This window comes from Anomaloglossus baeobatrachus, chromosome 6 (genome assembly GCF_048569485.1).
Source record: "Anomaloglossus baeobatrachus isolate aAnoBae1 chromosome 6, aAnoBae1.hap1, whole genome shotgun sequence".
NCBI classification, from domain to species: domain Eukaryota; kingdom Metazoa; phylum Chordata; class Amphibia; order Anura; family Aromobatidae; genus Anomaloglossus; species Anomaloglossus baeobatrachus.
Genome location: NC_134358.1, coordinates 35,004,236 through 35,021,879, shown reverse-complemented (window position 1 = coordinate 35,021,879; position 17,644 = coordinate 35,004,236). Strand labels below are relative to the sequence as shown.

At 40.8% G+C, this 17,644-nt stretch overlaps 1 protein-coding gene across 3 annotated transcripts in view; it reads right to left on the bottom strand.

Moving 5' to 3' along the window:
* Positions 1-17,644, bottom strand: part of DNAAF11 (dynein axonemal assembly factor 11) — a 98,610-nt gene that overhangs the window by 55,326 nt on the left and 25,640 nt on the right. For all 3 annotated transcript variants that reach the window (XM_075352854.1, XM_075352853.1, XM_075352855.1), the window contains exons 6-7: positions 14,280-14,456; positions 9,312-9,389 (exon numbers count right to left, since the gene is read on the bottom strand). In XM_075352854.1, the coding sequence (XP_075208969.1) occupies positions 9,312-9,389; positions 14,280-14,456 (255 nt within the window). The remainder of the gene's footprint in view (positions 1-9,311; positions 9,390-14,279; positions 14,457-17,644) is intronic.

The window sequence follows — 17,644 nt, the reverse complement described above, 5'->3', positions numbered from 1 at the left end:
GCACGCCACAAACAGAGTCGCCTGAGGTATGCAAAAGCACATTTGGACAAGCCAGTTACATTTTGGAAGAAGGTCCTGTGGACTGATGAAACAAAGATTGTATTGTTTGGTCATACAAAAAGGCGTTATGCATGGAGGCAAAAAAACACTTGCTACCCACAGTAAAATTTGGTGGAGGTTCCATCATGCTTTGGGGCTGTGTGGCCAAAGCCAGCACCGGGAATCTTGTTAAAGTTGAGGGTCGCATGGATTCAATTCAGTATCAGCAGATTCTTGACAATAATGTGCAAGAATCAGTGACGAAGTTGAAGTTACGCAGGGGATGGATATTTCAGCAAGACAATGATCCAAAACACCGCTCCAAATCTACTCAGGCATTCATGCAGAGGAACAATTACAATGTTCTGGAATGGCCATCCCAGTCCCCAGACCTGAATATCATTGAACATCTGTGGGATGATGTGAAGCGGCTGTCCATGCTCGGCGACCATCAAACTTAACTGAACTGGAATTGTTTTGTAAATAGGAATGGTCAAATATACCTTCATCCAGGAACTCATTAAAAGCTACAGGAAGCGACTAGAGGCTGTGATTTTTGCAAAAGGAGGATCTACAAAATATTAATGTCAATTTTATGTTGAGGTGCCCATACTTTTGCACTGGTTAAATTTTGTTTAAATGCGAATTGCACATTTTCTGTTAGTACAATAAACCTCATTTCAATCCAGAAATATTACTCAGTCCATCAGTTATTAGATATATGAAACTGAAATAGCTGTTGCAAAAACCCAAATAGTTATAAAGAAAAAAGGTTAACATTAATAGGGGTGCCCAAACTTTTTCATATGACTGTAACTACTATAATACTGCCCCTATGTACAAGAATATAACTACTATAATACTGCCCCTATGTACAAGAATATAACTACTATAATACTGCCCCTATGTACAAGAATATAACTACTATAATACTGCTCCTATGTACAAGAATATAACTACTATTATACTGCCCCTATGTACAAGAATATAACTACTATAATACTGCCCCTATGTACAAGAATATAACTACTATTATACTGCCCCTATGTACAAGAATATAACTACTATAATACTGCCCCTATGTACAAGAATATAACTACTATAATACTGCTCCTATGTACAAGAATATAACTACTATTATACTGCCCCTATGTACAAGAATATAACTACTATAATACTGCCCCTATGTACAAGAATATAACTACTATAATACTGCTCCCTATGTACAAGAATATAACTACTATAATACTGTTCCTATGTACAAGAATATAACTACTATAATACTGCTCTTATGTACAAGAATATAACTACTGTTATACTGCCCCTATGTACAAGAATATAACTACTATAATACTGCCTCTATGTACAAGAATATAACTACTATTATACTGCCCCTATGTACAAGAATATAACTACTATAATACTGCCCCCTATGTACAAGAATATAACTACTATAATACTGCCCCTATGAACAAGAATATAACTACTATAATCCTGCTCCCTATGTACAAGAATATAACTACTATAATACTGCTCCTATGTACAAGAATATAACTACTATTATACTGCCACTATGTACAAGAATATAACTACTATAATACTGCCCCTATGTACAAGAAAACAACTACTATAATACTGCCCCTATGTACAAGAATATAACTACTATAATACTGCCCCTATGTACAAGAATATAACTACTATAATACTGCCCCTATGTACAAGAATATAACTACTATAATACTGCCCCCTATGTACAAGAATATAACTACTATAATACTGCCCCTATGTACAAGAATATAACTACTATAATACTGCCCCTATGTACAAGAATATAACTACTATAATACTGCCCCCTATGTACAAGAATATAACTACTATAATACTGCCCCTATGTACAAGAATATAACTACTATAATACTGCCCCCTATGTACAAGAATATAACTACTATAATACTGCCCCTATGTACAAGAATATAACTACTATAATACTGCCTCTATGAACAAGAATATAACTACTATAATACTGCTCCCTATGTACAAGAATATAACTACTATAATACTGCCCCTATGAACAAAAATATAACTACTATAATACTGCTCCCTATGTACAAGAATATAACTACTATAATACTGCTCTTATGTACAAGAATATAACTACTATTATACTGCCCCTATGTACAAGAATATAACTACTATAATACTGCCCCTATGTACAAGAATATAACTACTATAATACTGCCCCTATGTACAAGAATATAACTACTATAATACTGCCCCCTATGTACAAGAATATAACTACTATAATACTGCCCCCTATGTACAAGAATATAACTACTATAATACTGCCCCTATGTACAAGAATATAACTACTATAATACTGCCCCTATGTACAAGAATATAACTACTATAATACTGCCCCCTATGTACAAGAATATAACTACTATAATACTGCCCCTATGTACAAGAATATAACTACTATAATACTGCTCCTAAGTACAAGAATATAACTACTATTATACTGCCCCTATGTATAAAAATATAACTACTATAATACTGCCCCTATGTACACAAATATAACTACTATAATACTGCCCCTATGTACAAGAATATAACTACTATAATACTGCTCCTATGTACAAGAATATAACTACTATTATACTGCCCCTATGTACAAGAATATAACTACTATAATATTGCCCCTATGTACAAGAATATAACTACTATTATACTGCCCCTATGTACAAGAATATAACTACTATAATACTGCCCCTATGTACAAGAATATAACTACTATAATACTGCTCCCTATGAACAAGAATATAACTACTATAATACTGCTCCCTATGTACAAGAATATAACTACTATAATACTGCTCTTATGTACAAGAATATAACTACTATTATACTGCTCCTATGTACAAGAATATAACTACTATAATACTGCCTCTATGTACAAGAATATAACTACTATTATACTGCCCCTATGTACAAGAATATAACTACTATAATACTGCCCCCTATGTACAAGAATATAACTACTATAATACTGCCCCTATGTACAAGAATATAACTACTATAATACTGCTCCCTATGTACAAGAATATAACTACTATAATACTGCTCCTATGTACAAGAATATAACTACTATTATACTGCCCCTATGTACAAGAATATAACTACTATAATACTGCCCCTATGTACAAGAATACAACTACTATAATACTGCCCCTATGTACAAGAATATAACTACTATAATACTGCCCCTATGTACAAGAATATAACTACTATAATACTGCCCCTATGTACAAGAATATAACTACTATAATACTGCCCCTATGTACAAGAATATAACTACTATAATACTGCCCCCTATGTACAAGAATATAACTACTATAATACTGCCCCTAAGTACAAGAATATAACTACTATAATACTGCCTCTATGAACAAGAATATAACTACTATAATACTGCTCCCTATGTACAAGAATATAACTACTATAATACTGCCCCTATGAACAAAAATATAACTACTATAATACTGCTGCTATGTATAAGAATATAACTACTATAATACTGCTCCTATGTATAAGAATATAACTACTATAATATTGCTCCTATGTATAAGAATATAACTACTATAATACTGCTCCTATGTATAAGAATATAACTACTATAATACTGCTCCTATGTACAAGAATATAACTACTATAATACTGCCCCTATGTACAAGAATATAACTACTATAATACTGCCCCTATGTACAAGAATATAACTACTATAATACTGCTCCTAAGTACAAGAATATAACTACTATTATACTGCCCCTATGTATAAGAATATAACTACTATAATACTGCCCCTATGTACAAGAATATAACTACTATAATACTGCCCCTATGTACAAGAATATAACTACTATAATACTGCCCCTATGTACAAGAATATAACTACTATAATACTGCCCCTATGTACAAGAATATAACTACTATAATACTGCTCCTATGTACAAGAATATAACTACTATTATACTGCCCCTATGTACAAGAATATAACTACTATAATACTGCCCCTATGTACAAGAATATAACTACTATAATACTGCTCCCTATGAACAAGAATATAACTACTATAATACTGCTCCCTATGTACAAGAATATAACTACTATAATACTGCTCTTATGTACAAGAATATAACTACTATTATACTGCTCCTATGTACAAGAATATAACTACTATAATACTGCTCCTATGTACAAGAATATAACTACTATAATACTGCCTCTATGTACAAGAATATAACTACTATTATACTGCCCCTATGTACAAGAATATAACTACTATAATACTGCCCCCTATGTACAAGAATATAACTACTATAATACTGCCCCTATGAACAAGAATATAACTACTATAATACTGCTCCCTATGTACAAGAATATAACTACTATAATACTGCTCCTATGTACAAGAATATAACTACTATTATACTGCCCCTATGTACAAGAATATAACTACTATAATACTGCCCCTATGTACAAGAATACAACTACTATAATACTGCCCCTATGTACAAGAATATAACTACTATAATACTGCCCCTATGTACAAGAATATAACTACTATAATACTGCCCCTATGTACAAGAATATAACTACTATAATACTGCTCCTATGTATAAGAATATAACTACTATAATACTGCTCCTATGTACAAGAATATAACTACTATAATATTGCTCCTATGTACAAGAATATAACTACTATAATACTGCTCCTATGTACAAGAATATAACTACTATAATACTGCCCCTATGTATAAGATTATAACTACTATAATACTGCTCCTATGAACAAGAATATAACTACTATAATACTGCTCCTATGTATAAGAATATAACTACTATAATACTGCCCCTATGTACAAGAATATACAGTTAGGTCCAGAAATATTTGGACAGTGACACAATTTTGGCGAGTTGGGCTCTGCATGCCACCACATTGGATTTGAAATGAAACCTCTACAACAGAATTCAAGTGCAGATTGTAACGTTTAATTTGAAGGTTTGAACAAAAATATCTGATAGAAATTGTAGGAATTGTCACATTTCTTTACAAACACTCCACATTTTAGGAGGTCAAAAGTAATTGGACAAATAAACCAAACCCAAACAAAATATTTTTATTTTCAATATTTTGTTGCGAATCCTTTGGAGGCAATCACTGCCTTAAGTCTGGAACCCATGGACATCACCAAACACTGGGTTTCCTCCTTCTTAATGCTTTGCCAGGCCTTTACAGCCGCAGCCTTCAGGTCTTGCTTGTTTGTGGGTCTTTCCGTCTTAAGTCTGGATTTGAGCAAGTGAAATGCATGCTCAATTGGGTTAAGATCTGGTGATTGACTTGGCCATTGCAGAATGTTCCACTTTTTTGCACTCATGAACTCCTGGGTAGCTTTGGCTGTATGCTTGGGGTCATTGTCCATCTGTACTATGAAGCGCCGTCCGATCAACTTTGCGGCATTTGGCTGAATCTGGGCTGAAAGTATATCCCGGTACACTTCAGAATTCATCCGGCTACTCTTGTCTGCTGTTATGTCATCAATAAACACAAGTGACCCAGTGCCATTGAAAGCCATGCATGCCCATGCCATCACGTTGCCTCCACCATGTTTTACAGAGGATGTGGTGTGCCTTGGATCATGTGCCGTTCCCTTTCTTCTCCAAACTTTTTTCTTCCCATCATTCTGGTACAGGTTGATCTTTGTCTCATCTGTCCATAGAATACTTTTCCAGAACTGAGCTGGCTTCATGAGGTGTTTTTCAGCAAATGTAACTCTGGCCTGTCTATTTTTGGAATTGATGAATGGTTTGCATCTAGATGTGAACCCTTTGTATTTACTTTCATGGAGTCTTCTCTTTACTGTTGACTTAGAGACAGATACACCTACTTCACTGAGAGTGTTCTGGACTTCAGTTGATGTTGTGAACGGGTTCTTCTTCACCAAAGAAAGTATGCGGCGATCATCCACCACTGTTGTCATCCGTGGACGCCCAGGCCTTTTTGAGTTCCCAAGCTCACCAGTCAATTCCTTTTTTCTCAGAATGTACCCGACTGTTGATTTTGCTACTCCAAGCATGTCTGCTATCTCTCTGATGGATTTTTTCTTTTTTTTTTCAGCCTCAGGATGTTCTGCTTCACCTCAATTGAGAGTTCCTTAGACCGCATGTTGTCTGGTCACAGCAACAGCTTCCAAATGCAAAACCACACACCTGTAATCAACCCCAGACCTTTTAACTACTTCATTGATTACAGGTTAACGAGGGAGACGCCTTCAGAGTTAATTGCAGCCCTTAGAGTCCCTTGTCCAATTACTTTTGGTCCATTGAAAAAGAGGAGGCTATGCATTACAGAGCTATGATTCCTAAACCCTTTCTCCGATTTGGATGTGAAAACTCTCATATTGCAGCTGGGAGTGTGCACTTTCAGCCCATATATATATAATTGTATTTCTGAACATGTTTTTGTAAACAGCTAAAATAACAAAACTTGTGTCACTGTCCAAATATTTCTGGACCTAACTGTAACTACTATAATACTGCCTCCTATGTACAAGAATATAACTACTATAATACTGCTCCTATGTATAAGAATATAACTACTATAATACTGCTCCTATGTATAAGAATATAACTACTATAATACTGCTCCTATGTATAAGAATATAACTACTATAATACTGCTCCTATGTACAAGAATATAACTACTATAATACTGCCCCTATGTACAAGAATATAACTACTATAATACTGCTCCCTATATACAAGAATATAACTACTATAATACTGCTACCTATGTACAAGAATATAACTACTATAATACTGCTCCTATGTATAAGAATATAACTACTACAATACTGCTCCTATGTATAAGAATATAACTACTACAATACTGCTCCTATGTATAAGAATATAACTACTACAATACTGCTCCTATGTATAAGAATATAACTACTACAATACTGCTCCTATGTATAAGAATATAACTACTATAATACTGCTCCTATGTATAAGAATATAACTACTACAATACTGCTCCTATGTATAAGAATATAACTACTATAATACTGCCCCCTATGTACAAGAATATAACTACTACAATACTGCTCCTATGTATAAGAATATAACTACTACAATACTGCTCCTATGTATAAGAATATAACTACTACAATACTGCTCCTATGTATAAGAATATAACTACTATAATACTGCTCCTATGTATAAGAATATAACTACTATAATACTGCTCCTATGTATAAGAATAACTACTATAATACTGCTCCTATGTACAAGAATATAACTACTACAATACTGCTCCTATGTATAAAAATATAACTACTATAATACTGCCCCCTATGTACAAGAATATAACTACTACAATACTGCTCCTATGTATAAGAATATAACTACTATAATACTGCTCCTATGTATAAGAATATAACTACTACAATACTGCTCCTATGTATAAGAATATAACTACTATAATACTGCTCCTATGTACAAGAATATAACTACTATAATACTGCTCCTATGTATAAGAATATAACTACTATAATACTGCTCCTATGTATAAGAATAACTACTATAATACTGCTCCTATGTACAAGAATATAACTACTATAATACTGCTCCTATGTATAAGAATATAACTACTATAATACTGCTCCTATGTATAAGAATATAACTACTATAATACTGCTCCTATGTATAAGAATATAACTACTATAATACTGCTCCTATGTACAAGAATATAACTACTATAATACTGCCCCTATGTACAAGAATATAACTACTATAATACTGCTCCCTATATACAAGAATATAACTACTATAATACTGCTACCTATGTACAAGAATATAACTACTATAATACTGCTCCTATGTATAAGAATATAACTACTACAATACTGCTCCTATGTATAAGAATATAACTACTACAATACTGCTCCTATGTATAAGAATATAACTACTATAATACTGCTCCTATGTACAAGAATATAACTACTATAATACTGCTCCTATGTACAAGAATATAACTACTATAATACTGCTCCTATGTATAAGAATATAACTACTATAATACTGCTCCTATGTATAAGAATATAACTACTATAATACTGCTCCTATGTATAAGAATATAACTACTATAATACTGCTCCTATGTACAAGAATATAACTACTATAATACTGCTCCTATGTACAAGAATATAACTACTATAATACTGCTCCTATGTGCAAGAATATAACTACTATAATACTGCTCCTATGTATAAGAATATAACTACTATAATACTGCTCCTATGTATAAGAATATAACTACTATAATACTGCTCCTATGTATAAGAATATAACTACTATAATACTGCTCCTATGTACAAGAATATAACTACTATAATACTGACCCATATGTACAAGAATATAACTACTATAATACTGCCCCTATGTAGAATAATATAGCTACTATATTACTACTCCTATGTACAAGAATATAACAATTATAATACTGCCCCTATGTACAAGAATATAACTACTATAATACTGCTCCTATGTACAAGAATATAACTACTATAATACTGACCCATATGTACAAGAATATAACTACTATAATACTGCCCCTATGTAGAAGAATATAGCTACTATATTACTACTCCTATGTACAAGAATATAACAATTATAATACTGCTCCTATGTACAAGAATATAACTACTATAATACTGCCCCTATGTACAAGAATATAACTACTATAATACTGCCCCCTATGTACAAGAATATAACTACTATAATACTGCCCCCTATGTAGCACAATAATCGTTTATGATTAGGTGATAAGAAGTAACAATTATTATCGTACATACGGAAACTATAAGTACCAGTTACTAATTAGCGCTCTGCGTCCTGTATCCGTGGCGCACTGTAGTGTATAAATCTGCCATATGTTCTTTCCTGTTTGCATGGAAAAGTCCCTTCATGTGAAGCGACAGAGACTTCCATTTCTCACGTCAGTGTTTACAATGAATGATAATTCCCCGGTTGCCTGGTTCCAGGACGTGGCTATAATTAACGGGGAATCTCAGCGATGCACGAGCCGCCGCCGCCGCGCACTGCTACAGATCTGTCAAATGTGTTTTTGTATGGAAGATTGTGGATCTGAGCACAACAGGCGGTTATTAAAAGCTGCGCACAAACTTCATTCGCTGTGTTTGGTTAGTCGCTTACTTGGACTCGTTGACATTCAGAGCGCGTCCGTCCTCCGTGATCAGCGTCCGCAGAGGTTTTACTTTCTTTTTGTCTTCACTGAAGCAAAAAACGAGAGAGAAAGAAACAATCACTCTCTGCCCGAGATTCCATATAACTGAGAATGTATCACTGCTGTGTGCGCTACAGGAGCCGCAGAGCATCGCAGCTGTGATAGACAGGAGTCAGGACACGCAGAGCATCGCAGCTATGATAGAAAAGAGTCAGGACACGCAGAGCATCACAGCTATGATAGAAAGGGGTCAGGACACGCAGAGCATCACAGCTATGATAGAAAGGGGTCAGGACACGCAGAGCATCACAGCTATGATAGAAAGGGGTCAGGACATGCAGAGCATCACAGCTATGATAGAAAGGAGTCAGGACACGCAGAGCATCACAGCTATGATAGAAAGGGGTCAGGACACGCAGAGCATCGCAGCTATGATAGAAAGGAGTCAGGACACGCAGAGTATCACAGCTATGATAGAAAGGGGTCAGGACATGCAGAGCATCGCAGCTATGATAGAATGGAGTCAGGACACGCAGAGCATCGCAGCTATGATAGAAAGGGGTCAGGACATGCAGAGCATCGCAGCTATGATAGAAAGGAGTCAGGACACGCAGAGCATCGCAGCTATGATAGAAAGGAGTCAGGACACGCAGAGCATCGCAGCTATGATAGAAAGGAGTCAGGACACGCAGAGCATCGCAGCTATGATAGAAAGGAGTCAGGACACGCAGAGCATCGCAGCTATGATATAAAGGAGTCAGGACACGCAGAGCATCGCAGCTATGATAGAAAGGAGTCAGGACATGCAGAACATCACAGCTATGATAGAAAGGGGTCAGGACATGCAGAGCATCGCAGCTATGATAGAAAGGAGTCAGGACACGCAGAGCATCACAGCTATGATAGAAAGGAGTCAGGACACGCAGAGCATCGCAGCTATGATAGAAAGGAGTCAGGACATGCAGAACATCACAGCTATGATAGAAAGGGGTCAGGACATGCAGAGCATCGCAGCTATGATAGAAAGGAGTCAGGACACGCAGAGCATCGCAGCTATGATAGAAAGGGGTCAGGACATGCAGAACATCACAGCTATGATAGAAAGGGGTCAGGACATGCAGAGCATCGCAGCTATGATAGAAAGGAGTCAGGACACGCAGAGCATCGCAGCTATGATAGAAAGGGGTCAGGACACGCAGAGCATCACAGCTATGATAGAAAGGAGTCAGGACACGCAGAGCATCACAGCTATGATAGAAAGGAGTCAGGACACGCAGAGCATCACAGCTATGATAGAAAGGAGTCAGGACACGCAGAGCATCGCAGCTATGATAGAAAGGGGTCAGGACATGCAGAGCATCGCAGCTATGATAGAAAGGAGTCAGGACACGCAGAGCATCGCAGCTATGATAGAAAGGGGTCAGGACACGCAGAGCATCGCAACTATGATAGAAAGGAGTCAGGACACGCAGAGCATCACAGCTATGATAGAAAGGAGTCAGGACACGCAGAGTATCGCAGCTATGATAGAAAGGAGTCAGGACACGCAGAGCATCACAGCTATAATAGAAAGGAGTCAGGACACGCAGAGCATCGCAGCTATGATAGAAAGGAGTCAGGACACGCAGAGCATCGCAGCTATGATAGAAAGGGGTCAGGACACGCAGAGCATCGCAGCTATGATAGAAAGGAGTCAGGACACGCAGAACATCGCAGCTATGATAGAAAGGAGTCAGGACACGCAGAGCATGGCAGCTATGATAGAAAGGAGTCAGGACACGCAGAGCATCGCAGCTATGATAGAAAGGAGTCAGGACACGCAGAGCATCGCAGCTATGATAGAAAGGAGTCAGGACACGCAGAGCATCACAGCTATGATAGAAAGGAGTCAGGACACGCAGAGCATCGCAGCTATGATAGAAAGGAGTCAGGACACGCAGAGCATCGCAGCTATAATAGAAAGGAGTCAGGACACGCAGAGCATTGCAGACATGATAGAAAAGTGTCAAGAAGACAAATGGGGAGGAGCCTAAAGTTTTGGCTAAGCCCCACCCCTGATGGGTAATTTCAGAGATGGCTTAGTTATGTCTAGATGTAGTGGTGATAGGTCTGTAGTGTAAATGTAGAAGACAATGTAAGGCTGCTGTTCCCTCGTCCTAAGCGAGGCGTGTTTAAGTGAGAGCATTTCTAAGAAGAGAATGGAAAAGAATGAATTTTCATCTCGGTGTGAAAATAACCGCAAGCAGAAAATAGATAAAAAGCTGACAGCATGTGAAAAACTACAAAGCTGGCAGTATAAGACGGAGCAGCGCTCGGTGGTGACACACATCACAGCACGCCCTGCGCACCGCCGGCTATTACCAGACACACAAACGGCTGCATTCATGTAAAATGCTGATCTCTGAGGACGAAAGACAAAGCTCCCGCGGTAAATATCACAGGGAGAACAAAAACCAACACGGGAAAGATAATCTGCGGAGGAGATAATCTGCAGACCTCATCTAGAAACTGCTTAATTACCCGAATGATCACTCCACTGTGCCGGCCACTAGGTGTCTCCCTTCTGTGCAGCCTGCGGTGCACTGGCTACTGACCGGTGTGAGTCATCACAGCAAAGACCCTGAAGATGGGATTATAGGAAGTGAGGGCGGAGCTTTGTCTCTCTACAGGAAGTGGGGCGGAACTTTGTCTCTCTACAGGAAGTGGAGGCGGAGCTTTGTCTCTCTACAGGGAGTGGGGGCGGAGCTTTGTCTCTCTACAGGGAGTGGGGGCGGAGCTTTGTCTCTACACGAAGTGGAGTCAGAGGTTTGCCTCTATAGGAAATTGGGGCAGGTCTCTCTCTCTACAGGAAGTGGGGACGGTCTCTCGCTCTACAGGAAGTGGGGACGGTCTCTCTCTACAGGAAGTGGGGACGGTCTCTCTCTACAGGAAGTGGGGACGGTCTCTCTCTACAGGAAGTGGGGACGGTCTCGCTCTACAGGAAGTGGGGACGGTCTCGCTCTACAGGAAGTGGGGACGGTCTCGCTCTACAGGAAGTGGGGACGGTCTCTCTCTACAGGAAGTGGGGACGGTCTCTCTCTACAGGAAGTGGGGACGGTCTCTCTACAGGAAGTGGGGACGGTCTCTCTCTCTACAGGAAGTGGGGACAGTCTCTCTCTCTACAGGAAGTGGGGACAGTCTCTCGCTCTACAGGAAGTGGGGACAGTCTCTCGCTCTACAGGAAGTGGGGACAGTCTCTCGCTCTACAGGAAGTGGGGACAGTCTCTCTCTCTCTCTACAGGAAGTGGGGACAGTCTCTCTCTACAGGAAGTGGGGACGGTCTCTCTCTACAGGAAGTGGGGACGGTCTCTCTCTACAGGAAGTGGGGACGGTCTCTCTCTACAGGAAGTGGGGACGGTCTCTCTCTACAGGAAGTGGGGACAGTCTCTCTCTACAGGAAGTGGGGACGGTCTCTCTCTACAGGAAGTGGGGGCAGTCTCTCTCTACAGGAAGTGGGGACGGTCTCTCTCTACAGGAAGTGGGGACGGTCTCTCTCTACAGGAAGTGGGGACGGTCTCTCTCTACAGGAAGTGGGGACGGTCTCTCTCTACAGGAAGTGGGGACGGTCTCTCTCTACAGGAAGTGGGGACGGTCTTTCTCTCTTGACAGGAAGTGGGAACGGTATCTCTCTCTACAGGAAGTGGGGATGGTCTCTCTCTCTTTACTGGAAATGGGGACGGTCTCTCTCTCGTTACAGGTTGAGGGGATGATCTCTCTCTCTTTACAGGAAGTGGGGACGGTCTCTCTCTCTCTTTACAGGAAGTGGGGACAGTCTCTCTCTCTACAGGAAGTGGGGACGGTCTCTCTCTCTACAGGAAGTGGGGACGGTCTCTCTCTCTCTACAGGAAGTGGGGACGGTCTCTCTCTCTACAGGAAGAGGGGACGGTCTCTCTCTCTACAGGAAGTGGGGACGGTCTCTCTCTCTACAGGAAGTGGGGACGGTCTCTCTCTACAGGAAGTGGGGACGGTCTCTCTCTACAGGAAGTGGGGACGGTCTCTCTCTCTACAGGAAGTGGGGACGGTCTCTCTCTCTACAGGAAGTGGGGACGGTCTCTCTCTCTACAGGAAGTGGGGACGGTCTCTCTCTCTCTACAGGAAGTGGGGATCATCTCTCTCTCTTTACAGGAAGTGGGCACGGTCTCTCTCTCTACAGGAAGTGGGAACGGTCTCTCTACAGGAAGTGGGAACGGTCTGTCTCTCTCTACAGGAAGTGGGGAGTCTTTTTCTCTCTACAGGAAGTGGGGATGGTCTTGATCTCTTTACAGGAAGTGGGGATGACCATTGTTTCTCTGCACAAAGTGGGGACAGTTTTTATCATTCTTTAGGAAATGGAGACAATCTTTATCTCTTTAAAGGAAGTGGGGATTGTCTTTATCTCTTTACATGAAGTGAGTGCAGACTTTCTTTACAGCAAGTGGAGATGGTCTTTATCTCTCTATAGGAAATAGGGAAGATCTATCTCTCTACAGGAGGCAGGGGCCATCTTTGTCGCTCTACAGGAAGTGGGGAGGGTCGTTATTTTTCTGCAGTTAGTGGGGATGGTCCTCGTGACTCTACACAAGTGGGGGGATCTTTGTCTCTCTACAGGAAGTGGGGATGGTGTTTATCGCTCTACAGAATATGGGGCTTTGTCTCTCTACTATTGGTCTCTTGTCTGTCACACTGTGTACAGGCATGACAGAGAGCCGGCTTTAAGTTCAGGACAAGCAAATGATTGCACAATAGTAAATATAATGCATTCAGAGAAATGTGAGGGAAAATGTTCCAGCACCTATTGTGCTGGGAGGATGCTGATGCAGAAAATCTTCTCACATGCAGGGTGTTAGTATTTCTTAATAGATATCTCCCTGGTGGACACTGTATGTACAGGATCAATACCATTCCCGCGTCTTCCTTACCTATTGCTCTCTCTACATTTCCGCTTTTCCTCGATGTATCGGTGAGTTTCCAGTCTGCTTTCTGGCGTGTAATATGATGGCTGCTGCCAAAACGCTTCATCCTCTTCACTTTCATCTCTTTTCATGCCCCCTGGGGTCGCTACATGGCAGTTTTCTTTGTTTTCTGTAAATTCGGGTCTAAAAAATTATAGTCAATACCGTAAGTAACAGAGTAACGATAGCAGTGCCTGCTGCTCATAGCCCCCATAACAGTGCCTGCTACTCATAGCCCCCATATCAGTGCAAACCCACAGAACCATCATAACAGAGCCCTACAGAGCCCCCATAACAGTGCCTGCTGCTCATAGCCCCCATATCAGTGCAAACCCACAGAACCCCATGACAGTCCTAGCCCTACACAGTCCCCATAACAGTGCCTGCTGGTCATAGCCCCCATATCAGTGCAAACCCACAGAACCATCATAACAGAGCCCTACAGAGCCCCCATAACAGTGCCTGCTGCTCATAGCCCCCATATCAGTGCAAACCCACAGAACCATCATAACAGAGCCCTACAGAGCCCCCATAACAGTGCCTGCTGCTCATAGCCCCCATATCAGTGCAAACCCACATAACCCCATGACAGTCCTAGCCCTACACAGTCCCCATAACAGTGCCTGCTGCTCATAGCCCCCATATCAATGCTAACCCACAGAACCATCATAACAGAGCCCTACAGAGCCCCCATAAGTGCCTGCTGCTTATAGCCACCATATCAGTGCAAACCCACATAACCCCATGACAGTCCTAGCCCTACAGAGCCCCCATAACAGTGCCTGCTGCTCATCGCCCCAAAATCAGTGCTAATCCACAAAAACACCATAAGAGTCCTAGCCCTAACCCCCATAACAGGGCGTGCTGCACGTAGTATCAGTGCCCATTGAACACAACCCATATAAGTGCTATCCCCACAGAACCCCCCTTAATAATCATACCCCACACAGATCACATAAAAGGTCTTTTCGTATAGAGCCCCCATAATAATGTTAATGGCAGACCCACAATATCCCCTCTGCACCCCCATAATAGTGCCTAATGCACACAGCCACCATGGCAGTGCCAGTCCATAATGACCCAATGTAAATGTATACAAACTCCTTACAGACGTTGTAATTGGTGGGATTTGAACCCAGGACCCCAGAGAAGCAAGTGCTAACCACTGAGCCCCCTCATAATATCCCCATTAGTGCCACTACCGGCCCCTTTATGTTGACCGCCATGTACTCTCTTCATTGTGACAGTACCATGGTCGTTTTTAACCATGTGACCCACAAGATCCCTACATAACGGTCTATGAAGGAATCTCATGGTTTATTCCACCATTAGATAACTTGCAGCAGAACGCGTTTCGGACCTCTAGTAACTGTACTAATCCGATGGTATGGGGCATATAGTGTATATATCGTGACCCTGCAATATTTTCACTGTACGGAGGGGCCGTCCACTACAATGGCTGTCGTGCATTTCGTCTCCCGACCCTTAAGAAGACGAATGAGCCCGGCTGAAGAAGCCGTCGTCGTTCCTCTGCAGTGATACAGCTTCAGTCGTCTCCTAAGAGCTGGAGAAGCAGCCAAGCTAATGTTCCTCGTCCTAAGAAGCAATTAGCCGAATAATAAGGTGACGGGGCCCTCGGGAGACTAGAAATGCGGCAGGGATTTGGGACGTCTCAGGCTGCAGCACAACAAACTTATCTATTGTTTTCTGGCGCGTGAGGGTTGAAAAAGTCATTATTTTGGATGAATGTGCGGTAAAGGCCTCGATTACCTTCCCAAGCCTACTTTGTCATCAATCCGATACACCGACAATGAAAAATGAAGAAACTCTATGATCTCCATTAACACTGTCCTACTGTTTTGTACACACGTGGTCAACATTGTTGGTACCCCTCGTTTAATGAAAGACGATGGTCACAAAAATAAAAGTAATAATAAATAAAAAATCTATGAAAATGACGATAAATGAAAGTCAGACATTGCTGGTTTTCTGCTTCCACAGAATGTTTTAAAAAAATAAAACTCATGAAATCGGCCTAGGCAAAAATGATGGCACCCCTGAAAATAATGTGACTAAAGGGACATGTTACATCAAGGTGTGTCCACTAATTAGCATCACAGGTGTCTACAATCTTGTAATAAGTCAGTGGCCTGTATATAGGGCTACAGACACTCACTGTGCTGTTTGGTGACATGGTGTGTACCACACTCAACATGGACCAGAGGAAGCGAAGGAAAGAGTTGTTTCAGGAGATTAGAAAGAAAATTATAGTCAAGGATGTTAAAGGTAAAGGTTATAAGATCTCTCCAAGCAGCTTGATGTTCCTGTGACTACCGTTGCACATATTATTCAGAAATGTAAGATCCATGAAGCCGCCCTCCCTGGACGTGACCGCAGGAGAAATATTGATGACAAATCAAAGAGACAGATAATACGAATGGTAACAAAAGAGCCAAGAAAAACGTCTAAAGAGATTAAAGGTGAACTTCAAGCTCAAGGAACATCCGTGACAGATTACACCATCCATCAGTTACATCACCACCGGAGTCCGCTCCAGCTACTTCTAGTCCGATCACCAGGCAACGCCATGTTTCTGCCCTGGATGGTGCTGGGAGAGGAGTCGATGCCAGTGGTCTGACTGTAGGTGGCGTGTGTCTTCCAGCTGAAGTTACCATCATTCAGCTACAACCAATGGGAAGACACCACACCCTTCTTTTTTCCCCTCCTGTCTGCTGACCACTGCCAGAGATAGTTCTGAATTCCTGGCTCCTGGTCCATTCTGTTCTGTATTGTGATTCTGGTGTTTTGACTTCTGCTTGTTTCCTGACTACCGTTCTGCCTACTGTTTTTGTACCTCACTGCCCAATACGGATTTGACCTCTGCCTGGTTTTCTGATTACGTCCTTGCCTGCCGATTCTGTCCCTGTTCTGCAATTCCTGGTTTGACCCTGCCTGACGACTACTCTATCGGACTGCTGCCTTCCACGGATAGTGATCTCCAGGGCCATGTGTAATTCCAAATCCCTGTATAGGGGTTAAAGGGTTTCAGGGTTCTAGGGGTCCTGCTTCGTGAGTGGCATCCCTCTAGCCTGTCCATTACAGCCCGTCTGAGTCTGTGGATCCATGCAGGCACTACACCGTTATTGTTTGAGCCAAAGTGGACTTCATGGGAGACGACTAAGGAGGACACCATTATTGAAAAAAAAAAAAAAATCATAAAAAAGCCAGACTGGAATTTGCCAAACTTCATGTTGACAAGCCACAAATCTTCTGGGAGAATGTCCTATAGACAGATGAGACGAAAATGGAACTTTTTGGCAAGGCACATCAGC